Source organism: Leptodactylus fuscus, chromosome 2 (genome assembly GCF_031893055.1).
Source record: "Leptodactylus fuscus isolate aLepFus1 chromosome 2, aLepFus1.hap2, whole genome shotgun sequence".
Taxonomy (NCBI): Eukaryota; Metazoa; Chordata; class Amphibia; order Anura; family Leptodactylidae; genus Leptodactylus; species Leptodactylus fuscus.
Genome location: NC_134266.1, coordinates 188,959,887 through 188,985,894, shown reverse-complemented (window position 1 = coordinate 188,985,894; position 26,008 = coordinate 188,959,887). Strand labels below are relative to the sequence as shown.

General features: G+C 39.9%; 1 protein-coding gene across 2 annotated transcripts in view; it reads left to right on the top strand.

Annotated features, from left to right (window-relative positions):
- Nucleotides 1-26,008, top strand: part of NALCN (sodium leak channel, non-selective) — a 356,507-nt gene that overhangs the window by 77,779 nt on the left and 252,720 nt on the right. For both annotated transcript variants that reach the window (XM_075265321.1, XM_075265319.1), the window contains one exon: nucleotides 8,993-9,147. In XM_075265321.1, coding sequence (XP_075121422.1) covers nucleotides 8,993-9,147 — 155 coding nt within the window. The remainder of the gene's footprint in view (nucleotides 1-8,992; nucleotides 9,148-26,008) is intronic.

The following is a 26,008-nucleotide window of genomic DNA, read 5'->3' as shown; positions in this document are numbered from 1 at the left end:
GGATCTCAAATGATAGTTGATCACTACTAGTCATTACTGTGGGCAAGAAGGATAATATTGAATGTTTTTCAGGCATTTATATTTTTGAAACTGAAAAAATCTGGTGCACACAAGTAAATTTATATATATTAGAGGAAGTGGGTTGATTTAATGCTTCCATCATGAGAAATGGATCAAATAATTATTCCCGTAGGACTGCCAGACTCTTGAAATTGCAATAAACAAGCCATTCAAGGACAATTTGTGAATGGAAATTAATGACTACATTGAAAATGGAATGAAGAGAAATCAGCATGGAAACATTATGAAGACTAAACTACAAGAGTTTGAGATTTAAGTGAACAATGCGTGGGGGGAAAAATCACTGACTCTTGGATTGCCAATGTGCTACGAGCAGGCTACACGGACAAGAGGCGCTCAGTTAAGGAAATCACTATTGCTAGACATGAAATATTGGGGCCAATGGTTCTAAAGGAAACAGAGTCACAAAAAATTCACAATGGCGTTCAGAGTTTAGAGAGTTATGGTGATGTTCCAGAATGTAAGCAAACATTAATTTAAGACCCTGCTTTATTTTTGGGGACATAGGAAGAATATGCAAATCTGTCTCCCAAGATGTAAACAGGGAGACAGTGCCTCTGTTATGCTGCCCTCTATAGCAAGCACCCTGAACACCATGCCCAACTTCCTAGAAGGCTGTATAAGTCTCCAATATCAGCACATGGTGCAAGTGTAAGCATTGGTCTAAACATGAGGAACATCTGTGTCACACATTATAGGAGCCTTCTAAATAATAGGTACTCTATAAGATGTCTAAACCGTCTGAGGTTAAAAAACTAATTTGTACTGAATAGAAAACAAAAAAAAGTTATATGATAAATTCTCAAAGCAAGTACTACAGTGATAGAAGACATTTTGCTGCATCAAGTTCCAAATGTCTTCCACAGGGTTAATTTGGCCGTCTCCCTATTTCTACTAAGATCTTCCATTGTCATAGAGTAAAAAGTATGTTTTTTATCTATTAAGTATGCAAGAAATTGTTAATACAAATCATGTCATAAAGATATTAAAAATAGCTGAACTCGTAATAACATGCTGTATATCTTAAAGTATCAGGAAGACGAGACAAATCTAGGCAAATCGGTTACTGTAACATACTAACAATTAAATATGAATGGCAAGCCCCAGAATAGTGCTTAGTCAAGTCATCAAAGTGACACATTAATTTGAGTGTGAACATGAAGGCTTTGATTCTGGTGAGTCAGCTGGGGTGACTCATATGAAGATTTAACAGAGGTGGATAAATGAGGATGGAAAATTATTTGTCAGCATTTAAAAAGATAGGGTTGTAAACAATTCTGAATGAAAGATGGAGTCAACAAAATAAGCAAATGATGATTTTTATATGCGTTGACAAATTTTTGGACTTTCAAACATGCAAAGTTAGGAAAAACAGAACTGGTTTACATACATGGCAGCAAAAACAACTGTACAAATGTTATCCATAAACAGAATTTTCACATTCAAAGTTTTTTATAATGGAAAAAAAATTGTATGAATTTGATATTGCTGGAATCATAGCAACCCATAGAATACAGGAGACATGTAATTTTGGCATGTACATGGCATGTAAAAACAAAAATTGCAGATTATGTTGCGGTTTTTTGAACCAAAGTCAAGAATGGCTATAAAAGGAATTGGGTACGCTATAAAAAGTTCTTATACTTCTCCCTTCTGCTCAATCCACTCCTGACTTTGGCTCAAAAAACCACAACAAAAACTGCAACAAAAAAGCTGCGTTTCCGCAATATGGGGCCTCAGCTGAATATAGTTTTTCTCTAATTCTATTCCCCATTCTTATTTTTTTTTCCAGCTTGCTAGAACATCATTTATAATATTAAATGGTACCATTACAAATTTGTCCCCCCAAAATTAAGCCCTTGTATGACTCTGTGAACAGCAAACTAAAAAGGAGGTTTGGAACGTGGAGAGTCAAAAACAAAAAAATGCCTACATTGGGAATAGGTTAAATTGCAATTAATATATCCACAACACAGATAGGGATAATCCCTGATGCATAGTATATAATTCTCCTATTCCTCAATAGGTCCTCAGGCAATGGATTGGGCAATATAAGTGATTGATAACCATTATTTGAAAGTGTCCCAGCCACACACTTACTTATATTGTTTTCACTTCTTTAGTTTAATAGTAACCTCAGTGAAGGTTAAAGAACACCTTTCATGTCCTTGGGCATATGTGGATTTATATACCGCTAGAAAGCTGACAGTGCTTTATGGACATTACTGTGAGGAGGGGCGTTCCCAACTAGACTATCAGAAATGCTCTTCTGACAGTGAAGAGCTATCGGTAACAGCACTGATACATTATGTGATCAAAAGTATCCAGACACCTGGCTGAAAATGACTTACAAGTTTGTGGCGCCCTCCATCGGTAATGGAAGGGGCTTGCACCCCTTGTTGTTTTGTGTGGCACTATCACAACACAGGCCTACATTGATGTTTTAAACATCTTCTTGCTTCCCACTGTTGAAGAGCAATTCGGGGATGGCGATTGCATCTTTCAACACGATCAAGCACCTGTTCATACTGCACGGCCTGTGGCGGAGTGGTTACACGACAATAACATCTCTGTAACGGACTGGCCTGCACAGAGTCCTGACTTGAATCCTATAGAACACCTTTAGGATGTTTTGGAACGCCGACTTTGTGCCAGGTCTCGTCGACCTACATCGATACCTCTCCTCAGTGCAGCACTCCATGAAGAATGGGCTGCCATTCCCCAAGAAACCTTCCAGCACCTGATTGAATGTATGCCTGCGAGAGTGGAAGCTGTCATCAAGGCTAAGGGTGGGCCAACACCATATTGAATTCCAGCATGACCGATGGAGGGCACCACAAACTTGTAATTCATTTTCAGCCAGGTGTCCGGATATTTTTGATCATATAGTGTAGCTCTTCACCAGGGACACATAATGGGAAAGCTGACAGTGTGCTGAATTCAGCGCACCGTCGGCTTTCTAGCGTTATATAAAAGGTCCTCTTTAAGTTTCTCTATTATTTAAATATTTACTGCTTTTTCCCTCTTCCATATTTTATCCCCTGTCCCTATTGATACGCATGTTTCATAAAGTGGTTCATACCAAGGCAGATTGGGGAGGCATAAATTATTCCCTGGGAATATTTTTATTACCCTTTAATAAATCTGCCCCATGTTTTGTATTCCTTACATTTATATTATTGACTTACTGCCTTCAACAACAAGCATAAAAAGGGGTTTCTATATCTTTTTTTGTTTTGTTTATTAGAGAGATTCCAAGTAATAGGAATAAGAAAACAAGAACAAAAAAAATAAGAAATAAGGAGAACAGTCCCACAGGGCATAAAGGTCAATACACAATACTAAATACCCAAAGAGACAGCAATAAAGACAGTTAAGCTATACCCCAACTATAGTGCGAAACAAATAAAAAAAACAAAGGGTGAGAGAAAGTATACGGCTGAACATGTATGGGAAGAAACAAACACATGCAGTAATGGGGGGCATCGAACAAAAATGGGATAAACTCAACTCTCAAATCTCAGAGGGTCCACAGTAACACATCCCAAGGATAACAGATGGCAGCAAAGTTGTCTACATGGTCCATAATTGTGGGCCAACGCATTTAATATCCTTAATTCTTAATTATAGGCCAGATATAACTGGAGAGTAAGGTTGTTTCCAGCTACGACTTATGAGAGTGCAAACGTTTTCTTCACTAAGGTGGTAGGGAATATAAAAAGTAGAAACTAGTGAAGAACATCTAGCTGGAGAGTGTCATGTAGCAGTACTTAGACCTCACCCCAGAAGGGCTTTATACATGGGCAATCCCTGAAAATCCTGTGGCAGTGAAGCCCCTCCAGCATCTCTCCGATTATAGCAGAGTAAGATGGCAAAGATAAGTCCCTTATTGTACAAGTTCCTAACCTACATTGGCTTTCAGAGAAGGTAGGGATGGAGATAGGTTGATCTAAAAAAAACGAGTCACCATAATATACAATTTGCAAATAGTGGAATCTACTCTGCATTGGAAGGGAGATTTTTTTTTTTTTTACCTGTAAATGGTCAAAAGCAATTACTTTCCTCATTGTCGGATCCACAACGTCCAGTAAAGTAAACAGGTCCTTCTATTTTCTATAACTTTGTACAGTTAGCAGTACTTTGTGCTGTTTTTTATTGGAAACACTATAAAACCTAAGAAAGCCGAAGTTAGTATTTGTGGTGAGCGATTTTCTAATAACTATTAGAGAGATTTACAATACATAGAAAAATACCGTATTGGAACTGTGTGTACTGGCTAAATTTAGAAAGCTTGTAAAACGTGTAGTCAAAGTTTACTTTGCATTGAACTTTCTGCTTGGAAAAAGAGAGGCATGAGCAGCTATTTTAGGATGGAGAAAGGTCAGAGCCTCCCAGCTGGGTTTGTCATTTTTATTGCAATGGTCATTTGAAGCTCAATGGAGATTGATGTGAGCATGCTGCCATGATGTGTACAGGGAATGTCAGTTTTTGAATAAATCAGATAAAGATTTAATAGTAATACAGTTTTTACCAGTTGAGACCTGGTTAAAAATAGCCGAAATATTGCTGAAAATGTAAAGCCCTAGGGCTCATTAAGTGCTTGACTGATAACTGATTTGTGGATGGCAGATGTTGACCAAGCTCAGCTGTCCTATGTAATTATATTCCTGGTGGCAGAAAATAAAATCTCCCCCAACCGTCACCCAGCTGTCTCATTGGTTGAGATAATACGTGTCAAGATGAAGTTGAATTTCTAAAGATGCTGTAAAGATTTCTTGCCCATTTATATTACTTTTTGCAACCCGTAAATGGACATTGTATAGTGATTCTTGTATGTGTACATTAGTATGGTATATGGTTATAAAACTGTAATTCTCATGTTTCACTCTATTTATTAAAAATTAACATACCTCATCAGTATCAGATTGGTTGGGGTCTGATTCCTGGACCCAGCACCATAAGGTATACTGCCAGAAGCAGCTTTGCTCTTATTCTAGTGAAGTGAAATGCAGTTACACGGTACTACCACTACTATGTGCAAAGCTCCGTACAGTGTATACAGCTTCCAGTCTATACACTGTAGCAGTGGCGCCTGAAGCTTTAGTTCCAGTCCCATTCATTTGAATAGGAGCAGGGCTGCCCCCATCTGTATACCTAGTATATGACTTCCACGGCTGACTTGATCGACATGGGGCCTGGGTATCAGAACTCGACAATCTTGTGGATAGGTCACCAGTATGAATTATCTTCAAGTCCTGGACAAACCCTTTAACTCAAAGCTTGATGGTTCAAAATCATGTGGTGAATCCCTAAGCCATTTACACCTGTTTTCTGGCATATAAAAGTCATTAAAGTGCATAGAAAAGTAGATGTCATCTAGTAGTAGGGTATAGTCTAATTCACCATGTAGGCCAACTGCAAAGTATTAGGAGATCTTGTAACAATGTTCCTTCATGTAACTCATGTAACTACGTCACTGTAACTACGTAACTAGTGGCCGCTGCCACTGAGCCCGGGACATTAGGAAGCCCAGAAGGCCCCTGAGATTATATTTTAATTTTTTTTAGGTCATTACCTGCTGGTAACAGGCCCTATTTACTTACCAATCCCCGCTCCTGCTCATGGCTGCTTGCGCTTCCCCTTCCCCTGGAAGCAGAGGCAGCTGTGATCAGGAGTGGGGATCAGTAAGTGAAGCCCTGGGCCCGTGAACACCACAAACACTGCTATCATTATACTCTGGAGGGAGGGGGAGGACCAGGGAAGGTGAGGAAACATAAGTGTTACTTACCTCTCCTTCACTTCGTCAGTCTGCGGGCCTGTTTGGTGACATCTCATACACAGGCCTGGCTCACATGATGTTTGTTCCAATGTTGAAGATGGCTGAAAGTAGCGGGGAGTGCGCCGGAGCTAGAGAGAGGTAAGTAACATTGTTTTTTATGTTTGTATCCTCCCTTGAGTCTCCAATCCTTATACTCTGGAGTCTGAAAAGACTCCAGAGTATAATAATTGCTCATAGGTGGTCCACAATGGGCATAATAGTGTGTGCAGGGGCCACTATGGGGCATAATAGCGTGTGCAGAGGCCACTATGGGGCATAATACTGGACACTATGGGGCATAATACTGTGTGCAGGGGCCACTATGGGGCATAATACTGGACACTATGGGGCATAATACTGTGTGCAGGGGACACTATGGGGCATAATAGTGTGTGCAAGAATGCGGTTTGTGCGGGGAAAGGGGGCCATGTCAAATGTTTGGCTTGGAGCCCAGCTATTCCTAGTTACGCCACTGGTACCTTAACCACTTCCGGACCGCCCATAGACTATATACGTCCGGATAGTGGTTGTCTAGTTCTGCCAGGACGTACCTGTACGTCCAAGTCAGAACACAGCAGCTGCACAAGATCGTGCAGCTGCTTTCACTAGGAGCCGGCTGTAACTTCAGCCGGAGCTCCCAGAGAGATAGCAGGGCAGATTTATTACCTGCTCTGCTATCTCGATCGCGGTGTATACAGCGCTCAATGAGCACTGTATACACGGCTATGGACGCAGCCATAAATCAGCTGCCCTCTGACCCGGCAGACACGTGATCTGCCGGGAGCAGTGTCCTGCCAGAGCTCCTGGGTCCTACAGGACTCAGATCAGCTCTGCATACTGTGTATACAGTGTGCAGGAGTCTGTATTTCTCCTGTAACTGAGGTTAAATGTAGCAGCCTCAGTTATAGGAGAAATCAGCCTCAAGTACAAAAAAAAAAGTGATCAGATGTCCCCAACGGTCTCTTATAACCTTATGGGGACACAATCTGGGAAAATAATAAAATAAAAATATAATAAAAAATGTAAATAAAATAATAATAAAAAATAAATAAAAAATACGCTAATAAAACGCCGTTATTAAAGGTTATAGCCCCACCCCCGACGACACCATACAAAATAAAAATTGCCGTAACGGAGAGGAAAAACTATATTATAAAGTTTTTCAGTGACACTTTGTGTTATTAAATAAAAAAAAAAATATAAATTGAAAACCAGACACAATTTTCCTCCTATTTTGTTTATATTTTCCTGGATATAAAAAATATTAAAACACATTTGAAAATAAAAATAACATAAAAATAAAGCCCCATTTTTTAGGACTCTGCATTGTTCCATTCCTCTGTTATTCCTCTTAGAAAGTTCTGAGTAAGTTGTCAACTGAATGTTATCTTTGTCCCTAAAGAGTATGACAATGACCAATCAGTGCTGACAGTGCCAGATTGTAGAGACACACTCCTTTGAGACGGTCAGTAGCAATGCACATAACCATTACACAGAGCACTGATAGGTGGGGTGTTGGGCAACAAATCCCCACTATTATTCTCCAATTGCTGGGTGTCAGCCTCTTATCTCGTAGATGGTCAATAAGTGTCTACAGTGGGAATACCCCTTTAAGGTAGAAACAAAGGTCCACATTTACTAACCATTCTGATTAATGCTGGATGATAAATCTGGTGCCTCTTTAGTCTGTCTAGTTACTTCTGGTTTGGGAATTAGAAATGAAATAAAATAATGATGAAATTTAAAAAAAAATTACTTTATTCCTCAAGTGAGTTTTTATTCTGAAAATTTAGTAATGCTTCAATAAACTATATGAATTGAATATCACCATAAATCATGCCAACCCATAGAATAAAGGTAGCACATTACTTATGTTGTGCGATGAACGGCAAAAATTGTAAAATGTTGAAAATTGGTAGTGTATCAAAGGTGACAAATGAGTATGAAAGGTGACACTTCAAAACATTTTGGGTGACATACATTGACAGCTACTTATTGCAATATTGCAATAGGCAATTGACTATCATTTTTACTCACCTGTCCTTGGTCCAGTCTTGACCACCTTCTGTTGGAGCCTCCAGGGTGCGTTGTAGCTGATGCTGAAGAGTGGCAGGACGCTACACATAGCATCCAGGCATTCTTCAACATTGTGAAGTAAATGTAGTGCTTCCTAGAGGAGTCAGCAGAGACCAGCCAAGATAGGAGCGTGGACAGGTGAGTAAAAATGATCAGTAACTACTCTGTATGGAGGTGGGAGGAAAAATGGGGTCATATACTCGGGTGGACTTTTGGAACTGGGTCATGTACTGTTGGGGGGTATAAAGTGACGAAGTGCACTAAGCACGAAACGATCGTCGCTTTTTGTTTCTTTGCATCATTCCGTCTTCTGTACCCCGATGGTCAAGGTTTGACCTTTTTTTTAAAGAGGATGAAATAAAAACGAATGTTTTATGTATCCCATGGTGGGTGGGTGAGTGCCCTGTTTTCTACATTTCACATCGATAATGTGTAGACCCTTTCATGTAATTACAAATGACCCCTTATACATTTGATGTCTCTAGACTGGAAAAACAGAGTACCATTTAGAGTAATATGCATGATTTTACATCTATGAGATGGTACACACACACACATATACAGTATATACACCCCTGTAGCAGGAACAGGCAGGTGACACAATAACTAACTGAGCCTTCTCTCTGATCAGCAAATAATGGAAATCCTAACAATATAACTCCCAACCTCCCCATTTCATTCAAACATATTGAGTCAGAAAACTGAAGTTCTTCTAAGAGAAGTTTGCTGGAATGTAGTCCGCTAAGCCACGGGGTTTTATTAGATATAAACTTGGTCTAATTCTGTAACGCAATGTCAGGTTCAATGAGTAGGAATGACAAATGTGTTTTTACAGTTATGCGAGGTGAATCATTAAATGGCATTACAATTACTGTTCATGAATTATAGACACTTGGGAAATGTAATGAAATATTTTATAATAAGGTCTTGTACTACTTAATATTTTCTATGTATTCCTTTTTTAGTGCAATGTACTGGACTGTAGTTTTATATATTACTTATTTTATATTTTTCAAGAAATGTAACTTGGAATAATCTTGCCATTCCGGACACTCACTGTTCACCAGATAAAACAGAAGGATACCAGTGCCCTCGGGGCTTTAAGTGTATGGATCTGGAAAATCTTGGACTGAGCAGACAAGAACTCGGTTACAGTGGATTTAATGAAATAGGTATGTGTATTTTTGTAGCTTTTCCAGTTGATCTTAATTCATTCGTAATATTTTAACATTTCTATCATTTGCACTGCGTGTGTTTAGAAGGCTAAATGTTGACTCCATTGAAAGTTATAGATATTTTCAAATTACTGACAATTTAATTTCTAAATGTATATTTCACGTCTATTTTCATTCATACCCTTGCAGTTTCGGCACAACTGCAGTGAACCACCCAAATATCCATGTATAGGTGCCAAGGAATTACAATAAGTAGGCTTGTTTGAAAAACTGCCAGAATGTTTGTCACTTTGCAAAGATTATTTTGGTGACCTTTATATCCTGCTGCTAGAGCCCCACATATGCGTGAATAGCCTTTAAAAAGGCTATTCAGGCACCATAAAAGTTATATTAAACTACCCCCCCCACCCCCGTTTTAAAATAAAACCCTAAAAAAGAATGTTATCTACTTACGGATCGTGCACGCTGGGCGGGCATTCAGGGTGCGCCGTCTTCTTCATCCACTACTCTTCTTCCTCCGATGTCCTCTGGTCCCATCCTCCTCCAGCGCTCGCGAGCGGACACTGATAAAAAAAAAAATGGCCTGGGCGCCTGCGCAGTAGCCGTAGTAGAAGCCGCATGCTACTGCGCAGGCCATTTTTTTTAGAAGAAGACACACCCTGAATGCCCGCCCACAGTGCACGATGCGTAAGTAGATAACATTCTTTTAAAGGCTATTCACGCATATGTGGGGCTCTATCAGCATGATTTTGCTGATAGAGCCCCTTTAAACCTTTTCATTCCTCACAGTGTTTCATTTAGATTTTACAAAAACTTTTATCTTCTGTCATGTATCCAAATTAGTTGTCTTTTATTGTACCAAAAGTTTGGACACACCTTTGTATTCCATGTTTTTTTATGTCTTATTTTGTAACTTGTAGATTCATATTGAAGATACAAATAATATGAAGAAAAAAGTGTTTAAACAAACCAGCACATATTTTATATTTTTAGATTCTTCAAAGTAGCCCCTTATTGCTTTGACAGCTTTGCATACTTTTGGCATTCTCTGAATCTTCTCCATGAGGTAATCAAGAATGATTTTTCCAACAGTCTTGAAGGTTTCCTAGAGCAATTGCTGGCTTACTTTTCCTTCACTTTGGGGTTGAATTCACCTCAACCAATCATAATTAGGTTTAGGTCGGTGATTATGTAGGCCATGTGATCTGACAAAGTATTCTTCTTTTTGGTTAGATGGCCCTTACATAAATTAGAGGTGTGTTTGAACTTATTGTCCAAAAAACTAAAAAATGGCGACCATAAACGCAAAGGATATAGGATGGTATGCCACTGCAGGTTAAGCCATGCTGGTTAAGTTTACTTTGAATTTTAAATAAATCACCAACAACATTATCACTAACAAAGCACAATCACCCCTCCTCCTCTTTGCTTCACGGTAGAAATTATCCACTCACCTTTGCTGCATCTCACAAAGACATGGTGGTTGAAACCAAAAATCTCAAATTTTAACTCATCGGACCAAAATATAGATTTTCATTGGTCTAATGTCTATTCCTTGTGTTTCATGGCCCAAGCAACTTCTTCTTCTTCTTTGCAATGTAACTAAAAAGGCCTGATCTTGCTATCGTCACTGGATAGTTGATGTTGAGATGTGCCTGGTACTGGATTTCTGTAAAACGTATATGTGGGCTATAATCTGAGGTGCTGTTAATGTGCAGTTTCTCAGGCTGGTAACTCTAGCAGAGGTCAATCTTGGTCTACCTTTCCTGGTGTGGTCCTCATGAGAGCCAGTTTCATCATAGCACTTCATGACTGTTTAAATTTCCAGGTTGACCGATCTTCATGTCTTAAAATAATGGTTGAATGAACCTACCTCTGTAATATACAATGGATGGTCTCAAACACATTATGAAGGCAAGAAATTACACAAATTAACTTTTTCTTTAAAAGACATTTCTTGTAGCTGATTGAGAGAATGCCAAGAGTATGCAAAGCTGTAATCAAACCAATAGTCTACAACATTCTAGATTATTTACTATGTTATGCTATATGTGGTCCTTCATAGTTTTCTTGTCCTTAATCGCAATGTACAATGTAGATTCAGATAAAACAGAAGAAACACCATGGAATGAAAAGGTATGTCCAAGTTTTTGGCTTCGTTCTGTATACAGTAGCAACAGGTAAGAAAGTATATCCAAATGGATATCCCTCAAAAAGAAGTATTCTAATGATATGCCATACTTTAAATATGCTATACTGTAAGTGCAGGTCTCACTTCTAAGACCTGTAGTTGCATTGACAATGTCTTGCCAAGTGAGGTGAACCTCATATCCAGGAGAGGGAGCCAGACTTCACACAGTTCCACACAGTGAAGGATTAGATACGTGCATCTGCACACAGTTCCACATGCTGAAGGATTAGATACACTCGTCTGCACACAGTACCACACGCCGAGGGATTGGATACATGCGTCTGCACACAGTACCACACGCCATAGGATTAGATATGCGCATCTGCAAACAGTTCCACACACCAGAGGATTAGATTCGCACGTCTGCACACAGTTCCACATGCTGTAGGATTAGATACGCACCTCTTCACACAATATCTCACAGGGAAGGATTAGATAAGTGTGTCTGCACACAGTACCACACTTTGGAGGATTAGATATGCGCGTCTGCACACAGTTCCATACGCTGAAGGATTAGATACCTGTGTCTGCACAAAGTACCACACAGAAGAGGATTAGATACGCACCTCTTCACACAATACCACACAGGGGAGGATTAGATACGCAGATCTGCAAACAGTTCAACACGCCGGAGGATTAGATACACGTCTTCACAAAGTACCACCGCCAGAGGATTAGACACGCACATCTACATATAGTACCACATGGGGGAGGATTAGATACGCGTATCTGCACACAGTACCACACACCAGAGGATTGGAAATGCACATCTGCACACAGTTCCACACGCCAGAAGATTAGAAATGCACATCTGCACACAGTACCACATGCCGTAGTATTAGATATACACGTCTGCACACAGTTTCACACGCCGGAGGATTAGATACGTGCGTCAGCACACAGTACCACACGCCAGAGGATTGGATATGCGCATCTGAGCACAGTTCCACACACCAGAGGATTAGATACACGCATTAGATACCCTATATTCAGTAGACCGGGCAGTTTCAGACACAGGGATACCTAATGTGTATGTGTTTCACAGTCATTTTCTACTTTGAGGGCAGGTTCACACCAGCGCTCAATCTCCGTTATGCAGGTTTCCGTTTCCTGCCCGAGAAACATTCAAAACAGTTTCACCATGGGCAGCAGAAGACGGCTCACCCACAGACACTGAATGTCGGTTTCTGTCTTCTGCCGACAGAGAACGGAAACCTGCATAACTGAGATCAGGTGCTGTGAACCCGCCTTTATATGTATTCTAGGGAAAGGAGTGATTTAGAACTTTTATTTATTTTATTTTTTATTATATTTTTTTTAAACTTTTTTTTTTTTTAACTACTTTTTTAGCCCCCCCCCCCCCCTTGGGGGGCTTGAACCTGCAATCGTTTGATTGCAAGTCCCATAGACGGCAATACAAGTGTATTGCCGTCTATGGGAGATTCTCTACATTACTATTACGGCTGGTCGTAGACCAGCTGCAATAGTAATGTAGCGATGACAGGCCTGGGAGCCTTCATTAGGCTCCCGGCTGTCGTCGGAACAGGTCAACTCCTGCAAGCTCGCTGCGCAGGAGCCAGCCTGCAACTTTAAAGGTATGGGGCAGGCCGAAGAGGGGAGGACATCTCTGGAGGGGGGAGGACATTTCCAGCGGAGATGCCAAAGCTTATGCCTACAATCAGAGATCGCAGGCATAAGCTTCAGCATCTCTGTTGTAAGCATTACAGCAGAGGTGCCGGTTTCTATGGCGACCGCTCTGCAGAGTGGCGCCATTACATTTACAGACCCGGCATCCGGACCCGGCATCCAGACACCGGGGCGGGTGCCGGGGCCCACAGCATCGCCACGCTCCTTCCAGGAGAGCGGCGATGCTGTACATTAAAATCTGCAGAAGTACTTATGGTACTTCTGCTAGCAGGCCAGGAAGCAGACACACGCCGGGTGCGCGCCTGAGCTTACGTGGCCACGTCACCCAGCGTGTGATGGAGCGTTGGGGGGGGGGGGGGGGGGCGGGGTCTGCTATCCTGGCCTGCTACCAGAAAATTACCGTAATGACCCGAATATAAGCCGAGGAGCACTTTTTCAGCACAAAAACTGTGCTGAAAAACTCGGCTTATACTCGAGTATATACGGTAATTACATAACGCTTATGGACATACACACAACCAACATACAAAATACGCCAGTTCAAATTTGGACAATTCTTATGGGGCCACTACAGAAACAAAAAAATTTAATATATCCAGCTAGTTTTTAATAAATACAAGTATTTGACCAGTTTATCTTGAATAATATTCCAATTTGTTTTTAAACCAATTCAACACAATCTTGGGAATTTACTAACCTATCTATTCCAGTTTTTTGACATAGATGGATGTAAATGTGGTGTATCTTTAGTGCATCACCTTGTCTAAAGTTCTAAAATGATACAGCTGGGAGTTAGTTTCCGCTTAAGGCTAAGGCCCCACATTGAGGAAACACAGCTTTTATTGTTGCAGATTTTGCTGCAGTTTTTGAGCCAAAGCCAGGAATGGATTGAGCAGAAGGGAGAAGTAAAAGAATGTCCTATATACTTCCCATTCCTTTTGTAGCCATTCTTGGCTTTGGCTCAAAAAACTGCAGTAAAATTTGCAACAAAAAAAGCTGCATTTCCGCAACGTGGGGTCTTAGCCTAAAGATAGATAGATAGATAGATAGATAGATAGATAGATAGATAGATCAGCTCGTGGAGTGCTATACGTCTTCCACATAGTGTGAAGTGGAGGAGTATCGTCATATAATTGGTTTAGCCTTTAGCATGGTTATATAAAATGTTACTTCCTTCCAACAGACCACAGGTCTATAATGTCTGGCAAACTACTAAGTACATAGGACTGTAATATCTTATAAAATACTTAGCATGTTTTGAATGCTGTGAAACTATAATCTCCTCCAGGAGTCTGTGAATTATGGAGATTTTGCTGATTATGCAAATACTTTATAGCTAAAAACAGAAAACAGCTTGAACATTTCACATGCCTCCAAGAATATGAAGAATTAATGTAAATGAATAGATCTTTTCATGTGATTTTTTTTCTCCCTTGATCTTTTACAAGAATATACAATTTACATATTTTTTTTATTTATTTACTAGCTTCTGCTGATTTAGTAGCATGCAACATTATTTCACTTGTTAACGGAAACTTGTGACATGTTGTGATATACTCGGAGCTAGAAATAGTACAATGCCATTTTGGCAAATGTTAATGATTAAATCATGTGTCTCTATAGCCTGCTTGCCAATATGACCTGCAGGTGTCACTTATGTCTCAAAGCAGTGGCATGATGATATTACAATGTCACATCTTATAAAAAATCATTTCAGTACTTTAAGCTGTATTACTGGTACCATACTAACACCGTCTGTATGCCTACAAATGATGATCCTTCTTTCAATGATTTTTATGTATGTATTTGAACCGGGGCATAATAATCATGGTCAATTGTTTCCTACTTATAGCAATGGTGGCCACTTTATGCTTAACATACTGTAGCTACATACTTACATAGTAGATGAGGTTGGATGAAAACATCAGTCCATCAAGTCCAAGCTATATACCTACAATCCATCTTCCACCACAGAGATTTTTTTTCTCAATTTCTACAAGATAAAATTCAGGCATAATACTTAGGCTGAGTTCACACAATGCTTTTAGTTATTCAATAACTGCTTTTTCATTATTTTAATTGCACATTTTACTATTCCTTTCAGCTAAATAGTTCATTTCTACTATGTCAGTAAACTAGAGTATATCAATTTTAGAGCTGAAACACCTTGGGAACATGTGCTACTCATTACTGCAATAAGAAAGCATGAAAGTACTATGTGAACCCATCCTTATGGAAATTTCATAGCTGTTCAATTCAGCATAATAAACGTCTTACAGATATGCCTATTGATGACTCACATGTGGATTGTTTTCTTTGCATCTTGAGAAATACTACATCCACAAAATCATTAGTCTACAAAGGAGTAGCCCATCACTGCTGGGACTGGCAGCACCAGAAGTGGTCACATCCTTGTTGAGAAACCATGTCCTATTCTTCAGTCGTTCATTTACTGTTCCAATGACAGGTCTAGGTACTCTTCTTAGGAGTATTGTGGTAACCAACACAATCCCATTATTTCACAGTCGAAAGGTTCATTAAAGGGGTTGTTCAAGTTCAGAAATCCATTTTTATATACCCTTTTAAGGAATCCTGGATTAGTAGAGCACGGTCATCTTTTCGGAATTCTCTTTTGGCCACAAAAAGAGTCTCTAGCTCTGAAGGACACCTCTTACCCTGCATTACCCAGAGAGCAAATTGATTTGAATGGTCACTGTGTAATGATTAATATCCCCTGTGGTGGCGCTGCAGGGAAACTGAACACTTACATCCAGATCGCAGCTGATTGCTGTGGGTCGTATCAGGGGCACACTTTGTGATAATTTTATTATTATGGGATGTTTGTAATGAGTAAGAATGTCAAAAGCAGACAACCCCTATAAAGTGTGCCTCCAAATCTAAAATAAAAAATACAGAAATAAATAGTACAATTGAAATTCAGAAGTTTTGTAATATATCTTATTTAAGAAATATGTTGGTATTCCATTTATGAAGTCGAGTTACTTTTCACATATTAGTCTATTGACGTGGTAGAAGAAGGCTACTGAAAAATGCACAAGACAGTTGCAGCTGCTGCGGTCTGCTATTTTGTGATTAAGGGGGAGCTATTTTAATATTGATATTCTAGAGTTAATAAGCTACCTCCCCCTCCCATGTCCAATGAGCTCTATGTGGAAACAGGGTATAGATTCAGTTTCCATTATAAACAAATAGGCATCTTAATAAGTACAAAAGGAAACATTTCCTTAATCAAATAGAAAAGAGACTTGCCCCTCTCCCTTCCACTCACTGTGTTCCCAGCTTGAGCTTGCTGATTTCTAAAGATGAATTTTCTCTAGTAACGGGGAGTGAACAGCAAAATAGGAAGGAAAGAGAGTACATTTACAAAGGTTTTTTAGACAGAAAACAGCAATATTGTACTTTACATTTTGATCCAGAATGGCATACTCTATTAAATGAGACTTCGATGTTGAAAAGTTAGTGACCCTTTTAAGTTCGGTTAGGATGCTATACCTCAGTTTAAACTGTCCAAATCCAAATGTGGCTTAAAGGGCTAACTGGCAAGTATCTTATACTAAAGCATTGGGCATGCCAGCTTTTAGTTTTAAATACAAGTACTCTGATGTCTATGATATGTTAAACATGATGTATACTAATGTAGGGAAGGATCAACTTTATGCACACTCAGGGGCGTAACTACCGTGGTAGCAGCAGTAGCAGCTGCCACAGGGCCCGGGCCATTAGGGGGCCCGGTGACAGCCGCTACCGCTGTGTTTTTTTTTGTTTTTTTTTTAAAAGTCCGTTACGGGCCCCATTCACTTGCCGATCCTGGCTGGGCCGGGATTGGCAAGTGACACTGCGGGGCCCACAGAGGCTATCATTATACTCGGGGGTCTTTGCAGACCCCCGAGTATAATGATCGGCGCACCGGGAAGGGTAAGGTAACATAAAAAACAGTGTTACTTACCTCTCCGCGATCCTGCCAGGCCTCCGTCATTTGTGTCTGACGTCTCTGACGTCACATGACCCAGGCCAGCTTCCCGGGTCATGTGACGTCTGACGTCATTAAAGCTGGACAAGAGCGGACAGGACAGCCGACAGGAACAGGTAAGCAACTGTCTCTGTTCTTTTAATGGTTTTAATCCCCCGGGTCTCCGATTATTATACTCTGGGGTCTTTTCAGACCCCAGAGTATAATAAATGTTTATAGGTGTCCACAGTGGGACATATGGGGACACTATGGGGGATAATACTGTGTGTGCATTGGACACTATAGGGGTTAATAATACTGTGTGTGCATTGGACACTATAGGGGTTAATACTGTGTGTGCATTGGACACTATAGGGGTTAATACTGTGTGTAGGGGACACTATAGGGGTTAATACTGTGTGTGCATTGGAAACTATAGGGGTTAATAATACTGTGTGTGCAGGGGACACTATAGGGGTAAATACTGTGTGTGCAGGGGACACTATGGGGGATAATACTGTGTGCATTGGACACTATAGGGGTTAATACTGTGTGTGCATTGGACACTATAGGGGTTAATAATACTGTGTGTGCAGGGGACACTATGGGGGATAATACTGTGTGTGCATTGGACACTATAGGGGTTAATACTGTGTGTGCATTGGACACTATAGGGGTTAATACTGTGTGTAGGGGACACTATAGGGGTTAATACTGTGTGTGCATTGGAAACTATAGGGGTTAATAATACTGTGTGTGCAGGGGACACTATAGGGGTAAATACTGTGTGTGCAGGGGACACTATGGGGGATAATACTGTGTGCATTGGACACTATAGGGGTTAATACTGTGTGTGCATTGGACACTATAGGGGTTAATACTGTGTGTGCATTGGACACTATAGGGGTTAATACTGTGTGTGCATTGGACACTATAGGGGTTAATACTGTGTGTGCATTGGACACTATAGGGGTTAATACTGTGTGTGCATTGGACACTATAGGGGTTAATACTGTGTGTGCAGGGGACACTATAGGGGTTAATACTGTGTGTGCAGGGGACACTATAGGGGTTAATACTGTGTGTGCAGGGGACACTATAGGGGTTAATACTGTGTGTGCAGGGGACACTATAGGGGTTAATACTGTGTGTGCAGGGGACACTATAGGGGTTAATACTGTGTGTGCAGGGGACACTATTGGGGATAATACTGTGTGCAGGGCTTACTAAGGGACATAATAGAGTGCGGAGGAGGGGGTCAGTCGAGGTCTTCGGCATCGGTTTGGGGAGGGGGGCCCCATGTCAAAAGTTCGCCACGGGGCCCCGCCATTCCTAGTTACGCCACTGTGCACACTATACCATTTTGTAGTAAAATGTATGTATATTGAAACATATATCATGCCTTACTTATTGTAAGGGGGACATGTTGTAAACAGCTGCTTTTAATCTTTAAGGGGAGCTGTGTTCATAGAAAGAATAGGTAAAACATGCTAACCTAAATGCAGCAGAATGCTAGCTCAATTTGCACCAAATAAGTGTCATACATGCCTTGTGCCAGGTTTATTGCTTTAGATACTTTTTTGCTTCACTAGAAAGTTTTGATACATGTTTAAAAAAGTGATGTCATTAAGAGAAAAGTAGGTGTGTATTAAAGTCCAACGGATTTAAGATTTAAGATGGGGGGGAAGAAATCCATGCAAGTATGGGGTAACTTAAACATTTTATATAGATTTTGTCTTTGGTCAAATTTGAACCTAAGACTCCAATAGTGTAAGGTCCCTAGTGTGCCAACTGAGGGGGCTTCCGATTCTCCATTCCATTATGATTATTATTGAGCATATTATTGAGCAGGTCCAATCCTAATCCATGACATTGGAATGTCATTGTTCATTGAAATCAATGGGGGAGGGAAGGCACTCACATGTCATCCGAGTGCATTCCACTATAAAATAGCTCCCCCTTGGTCTACACACTCATATGTTTGAGACCTAAGACAACATTACATTACATTACTAACCACTGTGCTGTTGCTTGAATTTTTAAGGTATTTGCTGGAGGGCAAGGTTTCTGTTTTATATTTTACAATACACCTCATCTTTAAATATTAAAGTAATGATTTGCAATATAACTAACCTATTTTTACATGCCATGTCAACGTCATTCCAAAGAGCAGAACTGTTTATTAGCATAGCACAGTGAAAGTAATGGGTCATGCTTATCTTCATGGATGTTAGCTAATTACAATGATTAGAGTTTTGACAGGAAAGCCATGAGACCAATTAGTAAGGGTGACATATCGTGGCAATGAGCTAGATGTAGAGCAATGTAAAGAAACTGCAACAGCCCACATGACAAAGTTCAACAATGGAATATAATGCTAATCTGATATTTGTTAGAAAATAGCCCTTATGCTTGATCATTAAAGCGTACTTCCAATAATAAAACATATCAATAGTACAAGTTAATATAAGAAACTTTGTGATATATCTTAGTAAATATGTAATATCAGGCTGTTTTCCTCCCTCAGTCTGGTTTAGTAATAGAACCCATATACAGAGAGGATATGGACTGTCAGCCGCACAGAGCATATACAGTGCCTACAAGTAGTATTCAACCCCCTGCAGATTTAGCAGGTTTGATAAGATGCAAATAAGTTAGAGCCTTCAAACTTCAAACAAGAGCCGGATTTATTAACAGATGCATAAATCTTACAAACCAAAAAGTTATGTTGCTCAGTTAAATTTTAATAAATGTTAAACATAAAAGTGTGGGTCAATTATTATTCAACCCCTAGGTTTAATATTTTTTGGAATAACCCTTGTTTGCAATTACAGCTAATAATCGTCTTTTGTAAGACCTGATCAGGCCGGCACAGGTCTCTGGAGTTATCTTGGCCCACTCCTCCATGCAGATCTTCTCCAAGTTATCTAGGTTCTTTGGGTGTCTCATGTGGACTTTAATCTTGAGCTCCTTCCACAAGTTTTCAATTGGGTTAAGGTCAGGAGACTGACTAGGCCACTGCAACACCTTGATTTTTTCCCTCTTGAACCAGGCCTTGGTTTTCTTGGCTCTGTGCTTTAGGTCGTTGTCTTGTTGGAAGATGAAATGACGACCCATCTTAAGATCCTTGATGGAGGAGCGGAGGTTCTTGGCCAAAATCTCCAGGTAGGCCGTGCTATCCATCTTCCCATGGATGCGGACCAGATGGCCAGGCCCCTTGGCTGAGAAGCAGCCCCACAGCATGATGCTGCCACCACCATGCTTGACTGTAGGGATGGTATTCTTGGGGTCGTATGCAGTGCCATCCAGTCTCCAAACGTCACGTGTGTGGTTGGCACCAAAGATCTTGATCTTGGTCTCATCAGACCAGAGAACCTTGAACCAGTCTGTCTCAGAGTCCTCCAAGTGATCATGAGCAAACTGTAGACGAGCCTTGACATGACGCTTTGAAAGTAAAGGTACCTTACGGGCTCGTCTGGAACGGAGACCATTGCGGTGGAGTACGTTACTTATGGTATTGACTGAAACCAATGTCCCCACTACCATAAGATCTTCCCGGAGCTCCTTCCTTCTTGTCCTTGGGTTAGCCTTGACTCTTCGGACAAGCCTGGCCTTGGCACGGGAGGAAACTTTCAAAGGCTGTCCAGGCCGTGGAAGGCTAACAGTAGTTCCATAAGCCTTCCACTTCCGGATGATGCTCCCAACAGTGGAGACAGGTAGGCCCAACTCCTTGGAAAGGGTTTTGTACCCCTTGCCAGCCTTGTGACCCTCCACGATCTTGTCTCTGATGGCCTTGGAATGCTCCTTTGTCTTTCCCATGTTGACCATGTATGAGTGCTGTTCACAAGTTTGGGGAGGGTCTTAAATAGTCAGAAAAGGCTGGAAAAAGAGAGAATTAATCCAAACATGTGAAGCTCATTGTTCTTTGTGCCTGAACTACTTCTTAATACTTTAGGGGAACCAAACAGAATTCTGGTGGTTTGAGGGGTTGAATAATAAATGACCCTCTAAATAAACTTTTCACAATTTAAAAAAAAATTAAACAAAGAAATAACATTATTTTTTGCTGCAGAGCATTTCACACTTCCAGGCTGATCTACAGTCCAAATGTCACAATGCCAAGTTAATTTCGAATGTGTAAACCTGCTAAATCTGCAGGGGGTTGAATACTACTTGTAGGCACTGTACAGTGTAAATCTATGGGAAGGGGAGTGTGCTTGAAGAAGAATGGAGAGACAAACTCATTCCTGTCTGCTAGTTATCTTAGTAAGCATAGTAGAACTACCAGAACTTCCGTCTTCTCTACATAGAATTCTATGTTAGAAGTATATAACTCAATCTGTGTGTGAGTCTGGAAGTCCATTTCCCCTTTGGTTGCAAGTTATAATAATAATAATAAATTTTTTTATTTATATAGCGCCAACATATTCTGCAGCACTGTACAATTTGTAGGGTTCAAATACAGACAGATACATAACAAAGAACGTCATTTCACACAAGCAAGAGCTTACAATCTATGAGGTAGAGGGGGTGACACAAGAGGTAGCAGGGGCGGCATTGCTTATACAGTATTCAGACAATTTTGTAATAGAGGTGACTGTCATTACACAAACAAAACTTTATGAGCCATCACTAGTAGTGTCCTGTAACATGTGGATGGAGCTTGGACAAATAAAGTTAGCCTGAAAAGACATCATATCATGTGGGGTAACGTGGGAGCGGGGACAAAGGAAGGTTAAATTTTGGGGATTCTAATTATAGTATGGAAGGGTTTACGTTAGAAATTGTGATAGGCCTGTCTGAAAAGATGTGTCTTTAGTTTGCGTTTGAAACTGTAGAAATTGGGAGTTAATCTGAGGGAGGACTGAGGGAGGAAAGCAGCCTGTATTGGCTTGCGGTTTGCAAGACTGTTAAGTCGCAAGATAGTTGTTAACTAGATCGGTGTCTGCAGACATAAATAAAGGATGTATTAATGGTTGCCCTGGAGTAGGCCCCACAGAGTCAGTGGAACCGTCTCTGCTCCTAATATTTATGTTTAGTAAATACTTGTAGTCTCCAAGAGAAAAATAATTTTGTAGCATCTTTTCATAGAACTCTGTTTGCATCTGTTTCTCCATTATTACTTCCAGAAACTTATGAATAAATCAAGTATTACCAACCCCATGTCAAAATGGGTCCATGAAAGTCTGACACATCCCCAACCAACACCCAGTTGTCAATTTATTCATACCTTTTTGGTAAGAATAGTAAGATTTTTTTAATTATTTACTAAAACAGACATGTCAAGAGAGCTGGCAGTTCCTCTTTAAGATGGCTCTGTGTATGATGATGATTTCTTTCTTACTTAAAAATGAGGATCTTCTCGGTGCAGTAAGAGCTTCTATTTGTGGGAAGCCTTGACACCAGAGCCCACATTATCAGCTATTTGTTGACTGCTGCTAACAAAAAGATTATAGTTTTATATGAGAATATATATATTTATAAGCTTAGGTCTATTCCCAAATAACCATTTTATGCTTTATAGCCTGTTCTTATGGTGAAGTAATTGTTTGCATTTTTGTGAATAATATTAAAAATAAGGTTATATTGGCATATGTGCAGGCTGTCTTGAAATCCTGTCCTACTTGGGTCTCCAGTTAAAAGTGCTTGAACTGAGCTGCTTAACGCTCTTAAGAGGATTTTTATTGTTTTTGCAAGAGTCAAGAAAGACTTGAGTGCTTAATGTAAAGCTTTCTCAGCACAGTATTCCCAGGGTAACACATGTGCAGCAAAAATACGCTATTAAGTATTCAGCTGCTTATCATTATTTTGCACAAAAACACGACAAAGATAAATAATAGGAGAAACCACAATAAATGGTATTTGACATAGTTGAGTAAATAAAGACTTTCGTATATTTTTTCAAATATATTTGCAACAGGCACAAGAATCTTTTAAAGGGTACCTGAGTTTTCATGAAAAGTTGAAATATCTGCAGGGTCTTGCTGGCCAATTTTTGTTCTCTGACTGTATAATCCTTCATACATGTTGTAGCATGAGTTTTTCTGCAGCCGATGATCACATTATGGCTGCTGTGCATTTTACATTTGTCTCTAAGGCAGGGGACATATATAATAAGGAGCATTCTGTCCCTCTCCACTATTCATTATAACTAGTTTGGTTTTTTTTCATGTAATTCTGCCAGAAGTAACTTACAATAGCAAATAAATAGCTGAGAAAAGTCAGTGACCAATACATAGAAGATCTATGAACACTGGTAAATACATCCAGACAACATAGGAAAAAGATCAATCTATGAGCGCAGCCAGCTAAACTACTTGGTGTCTGTGAATACTATCCCATCTGTAATCGCACAAGCAGCCAGAAGAAGATACAAGTATATAGAAGACATTTCTTACATTGTAAAATGCAAGATTTGCACAATATTCAGTCCTTGCACAAAGAAAATGGTTTGCAGACATGTGTGGAAGCTGTGAGGAGAATCAGCCCCTCCCATTTTATTCACTTTGTGAAGACAAAAAAAGAACCTCCATTCACTGTGAACCAGATTGAATTTTCTCTAGTAACAGGGAGTGAACTGCAAATTAGGTAGAAGGGAAACACGAAGGGGCAAGAACTTTGGAGAGGTTAACTGAAGTGTGTTACATTTTGGTCCAGAATCACATGCTCTATTAAATGAGACTACGTTGTCTAAAACGTTGGTGACAATTTAAATCAGTGAATCCTGACTACATTAGTAGAAACACTTTAAAGGTCTAATAGTTCTCTTGTGTTCTTCTTGTGGACACACAAAGTAATTTTACATGACGAAAAAGTCTTGGAACTTTTTATTGTGTAACATGCAAATGTTCACTAAATTCTTATGACCTTTCATCCTGACGATCACATTTTATGAGGTGAACATTACTGCATTTCTATTTTATGCCTCCACTTGGTATTAAAGTCTGAAGAGTTGTGGAATATCTACATTATTTTATTACTCGTGATATTTGTGTGCTTTACATATTTAGTACTAATGGATAAATCAGTGTCAGACTTGAGTGCCTGGGGTCCAACAGTAAAATGAATTCTGCTGGTCCTCTTTACAACTATATGGAAATACCTGACACTCACTATCAAATTCCTAAAATGTGGCATAATAACATAACCTCATTTTTTTTCCAGGAGCTTGCTGCTTAGCCCTTGCGTCTGACTGTTCCCATCCAGGGGTCAGAGTATATAGATGTTTAAATGTACAACAAGAAGTACATATAGACTGATCAGTAAGACAATAACCCTATCATATTACATCAGTAAGACAAAAAAACATGTCCTTTTACAGTTGGTTTGGTCCCAAGATTAATTTCAATCTGGCTTAAAATATGGCGTATGACAAACTCAGGCCTCTTAGGACCCTATCTAGGCCTTTCAAGCTCCTACGGCAAACACAGGCAAAGTAATGTCACAATGACAGCAATATATGCGTCTTGGTAAAATAGATAGTAGCAGTGGAAATAAACAGCTTGTGTAACCACAAACTACGCTGTCACATTTTTTATGCTTTTTATATTTACATACTCCAAAAATTAGCCTGTTTCAGGGGAAGACGCCTGTGTGTGTGTAAAAGTGTTTCTGTTTTGTTTTCAATAATATCCCTATTGGGGTCAATGGAAGAGGTAATGACTTTGTTTACAAGTACTCCAAACATATTCCAGAACAAAAGGTTAGGTGTAATTTTGAAGAACAATTTATGGCACTGTGCATGGTTGAAAGGGGATAAGAAAAAACAAAAAACAAAACTCAAAAAAAGAAACTCCCCTATATTAGAGTAGATGTTCCACCAACATGGCGTTAGTATTTAAAGTTGGATTAAGGAATGATTTTTTGGGGGGGAGGTGGGGTTTAAATAAAAGTTTTGATGTGTGACTGAGTGGTAAGGGTGGTTGTGTAGTAGGGGCAAAATCTGTGGCAGTAAAGTATGGAATCAAACATGATGGATGAGGCCTCAGGAGGTATCTGGCTGAGTCGTGACAATGGTATTGGTAGTAGTGGTATCATCAGTAGCATTTCAGTGGAATAGAAAATGATGGACAAAGCAAATGGTAGCAGCCACCCACAGTGCTGGGCGCCCTCTCTGCCATTACACTTGAGGCTGAATAATATACACTTGACAAACTATTATTATTATTATTGTTTATTTATATAGCACCATTAATTCCATGGTGCTTTACATTTGGGCAGGCAGGGAGCACTTCTTGTTACTGCTCCAAAGTAAAGCTTTTTTACTTCATCATGTTACAGATACTGTACTGGCTGCTGACTTAATGAGAAGGACTGGGAGTAGACAGAGACCTCATCATCAAAAATACAGCTGCCACTGGCAGAAGGTAGCAATGTGCCAAATTTGCCTCTCTTTGGGAATCAGGGAAAAAAATCCCCCTACACTACAATAGTCAGCTCTCTGATTAATGCTAAAAATAGTTTTGTCACTTGTAAGCAGCAAAGCATGTAGTTTGCCAGTATGTGATTGATCCCAGAAGCCTGCCATGGTTGGTCTTGGCCAGCATAGTTGTTATCATCATCATCATCTCCACACAAACATGGAAACTACTGTTCTTCTTCCGTGCCTCATTGCTTGTGTTTCCAGTAATATTAGTATTAAAAGAATATCACTAAAGCTGTATTTGTTCCTACTGACAAATTTGATGGCCTCCTCAAAGGTCCTCAGGAGACGACAACCTTACTAGAGGAGCCTCTAAAATAAAACATTGTTCCTGAGGTCTGCTGCATACAGTAATCATTTACCACTATTTTCTGCTCACACAGACTGAGCATCATGTGCGATGTTGGAATTCCAGTGAGTTGGAACATCGCAAAAGCAGGGGCAGGCGGGTTTTCTTGCTGCAGGTTCAAGTGGAGAGCTCTTAGTCAATAAAATGGCATGTACAGACCCATTTTTGTCCATGAGCAGCACCTTCCTTATCCGCTTCAGTTCTGAGCTATTTTCCTGGTTCAGGACCAGACATAATTTTTTTTTTTTTTTTTGTAAATGTGGTTTTGAGGGTTATAAC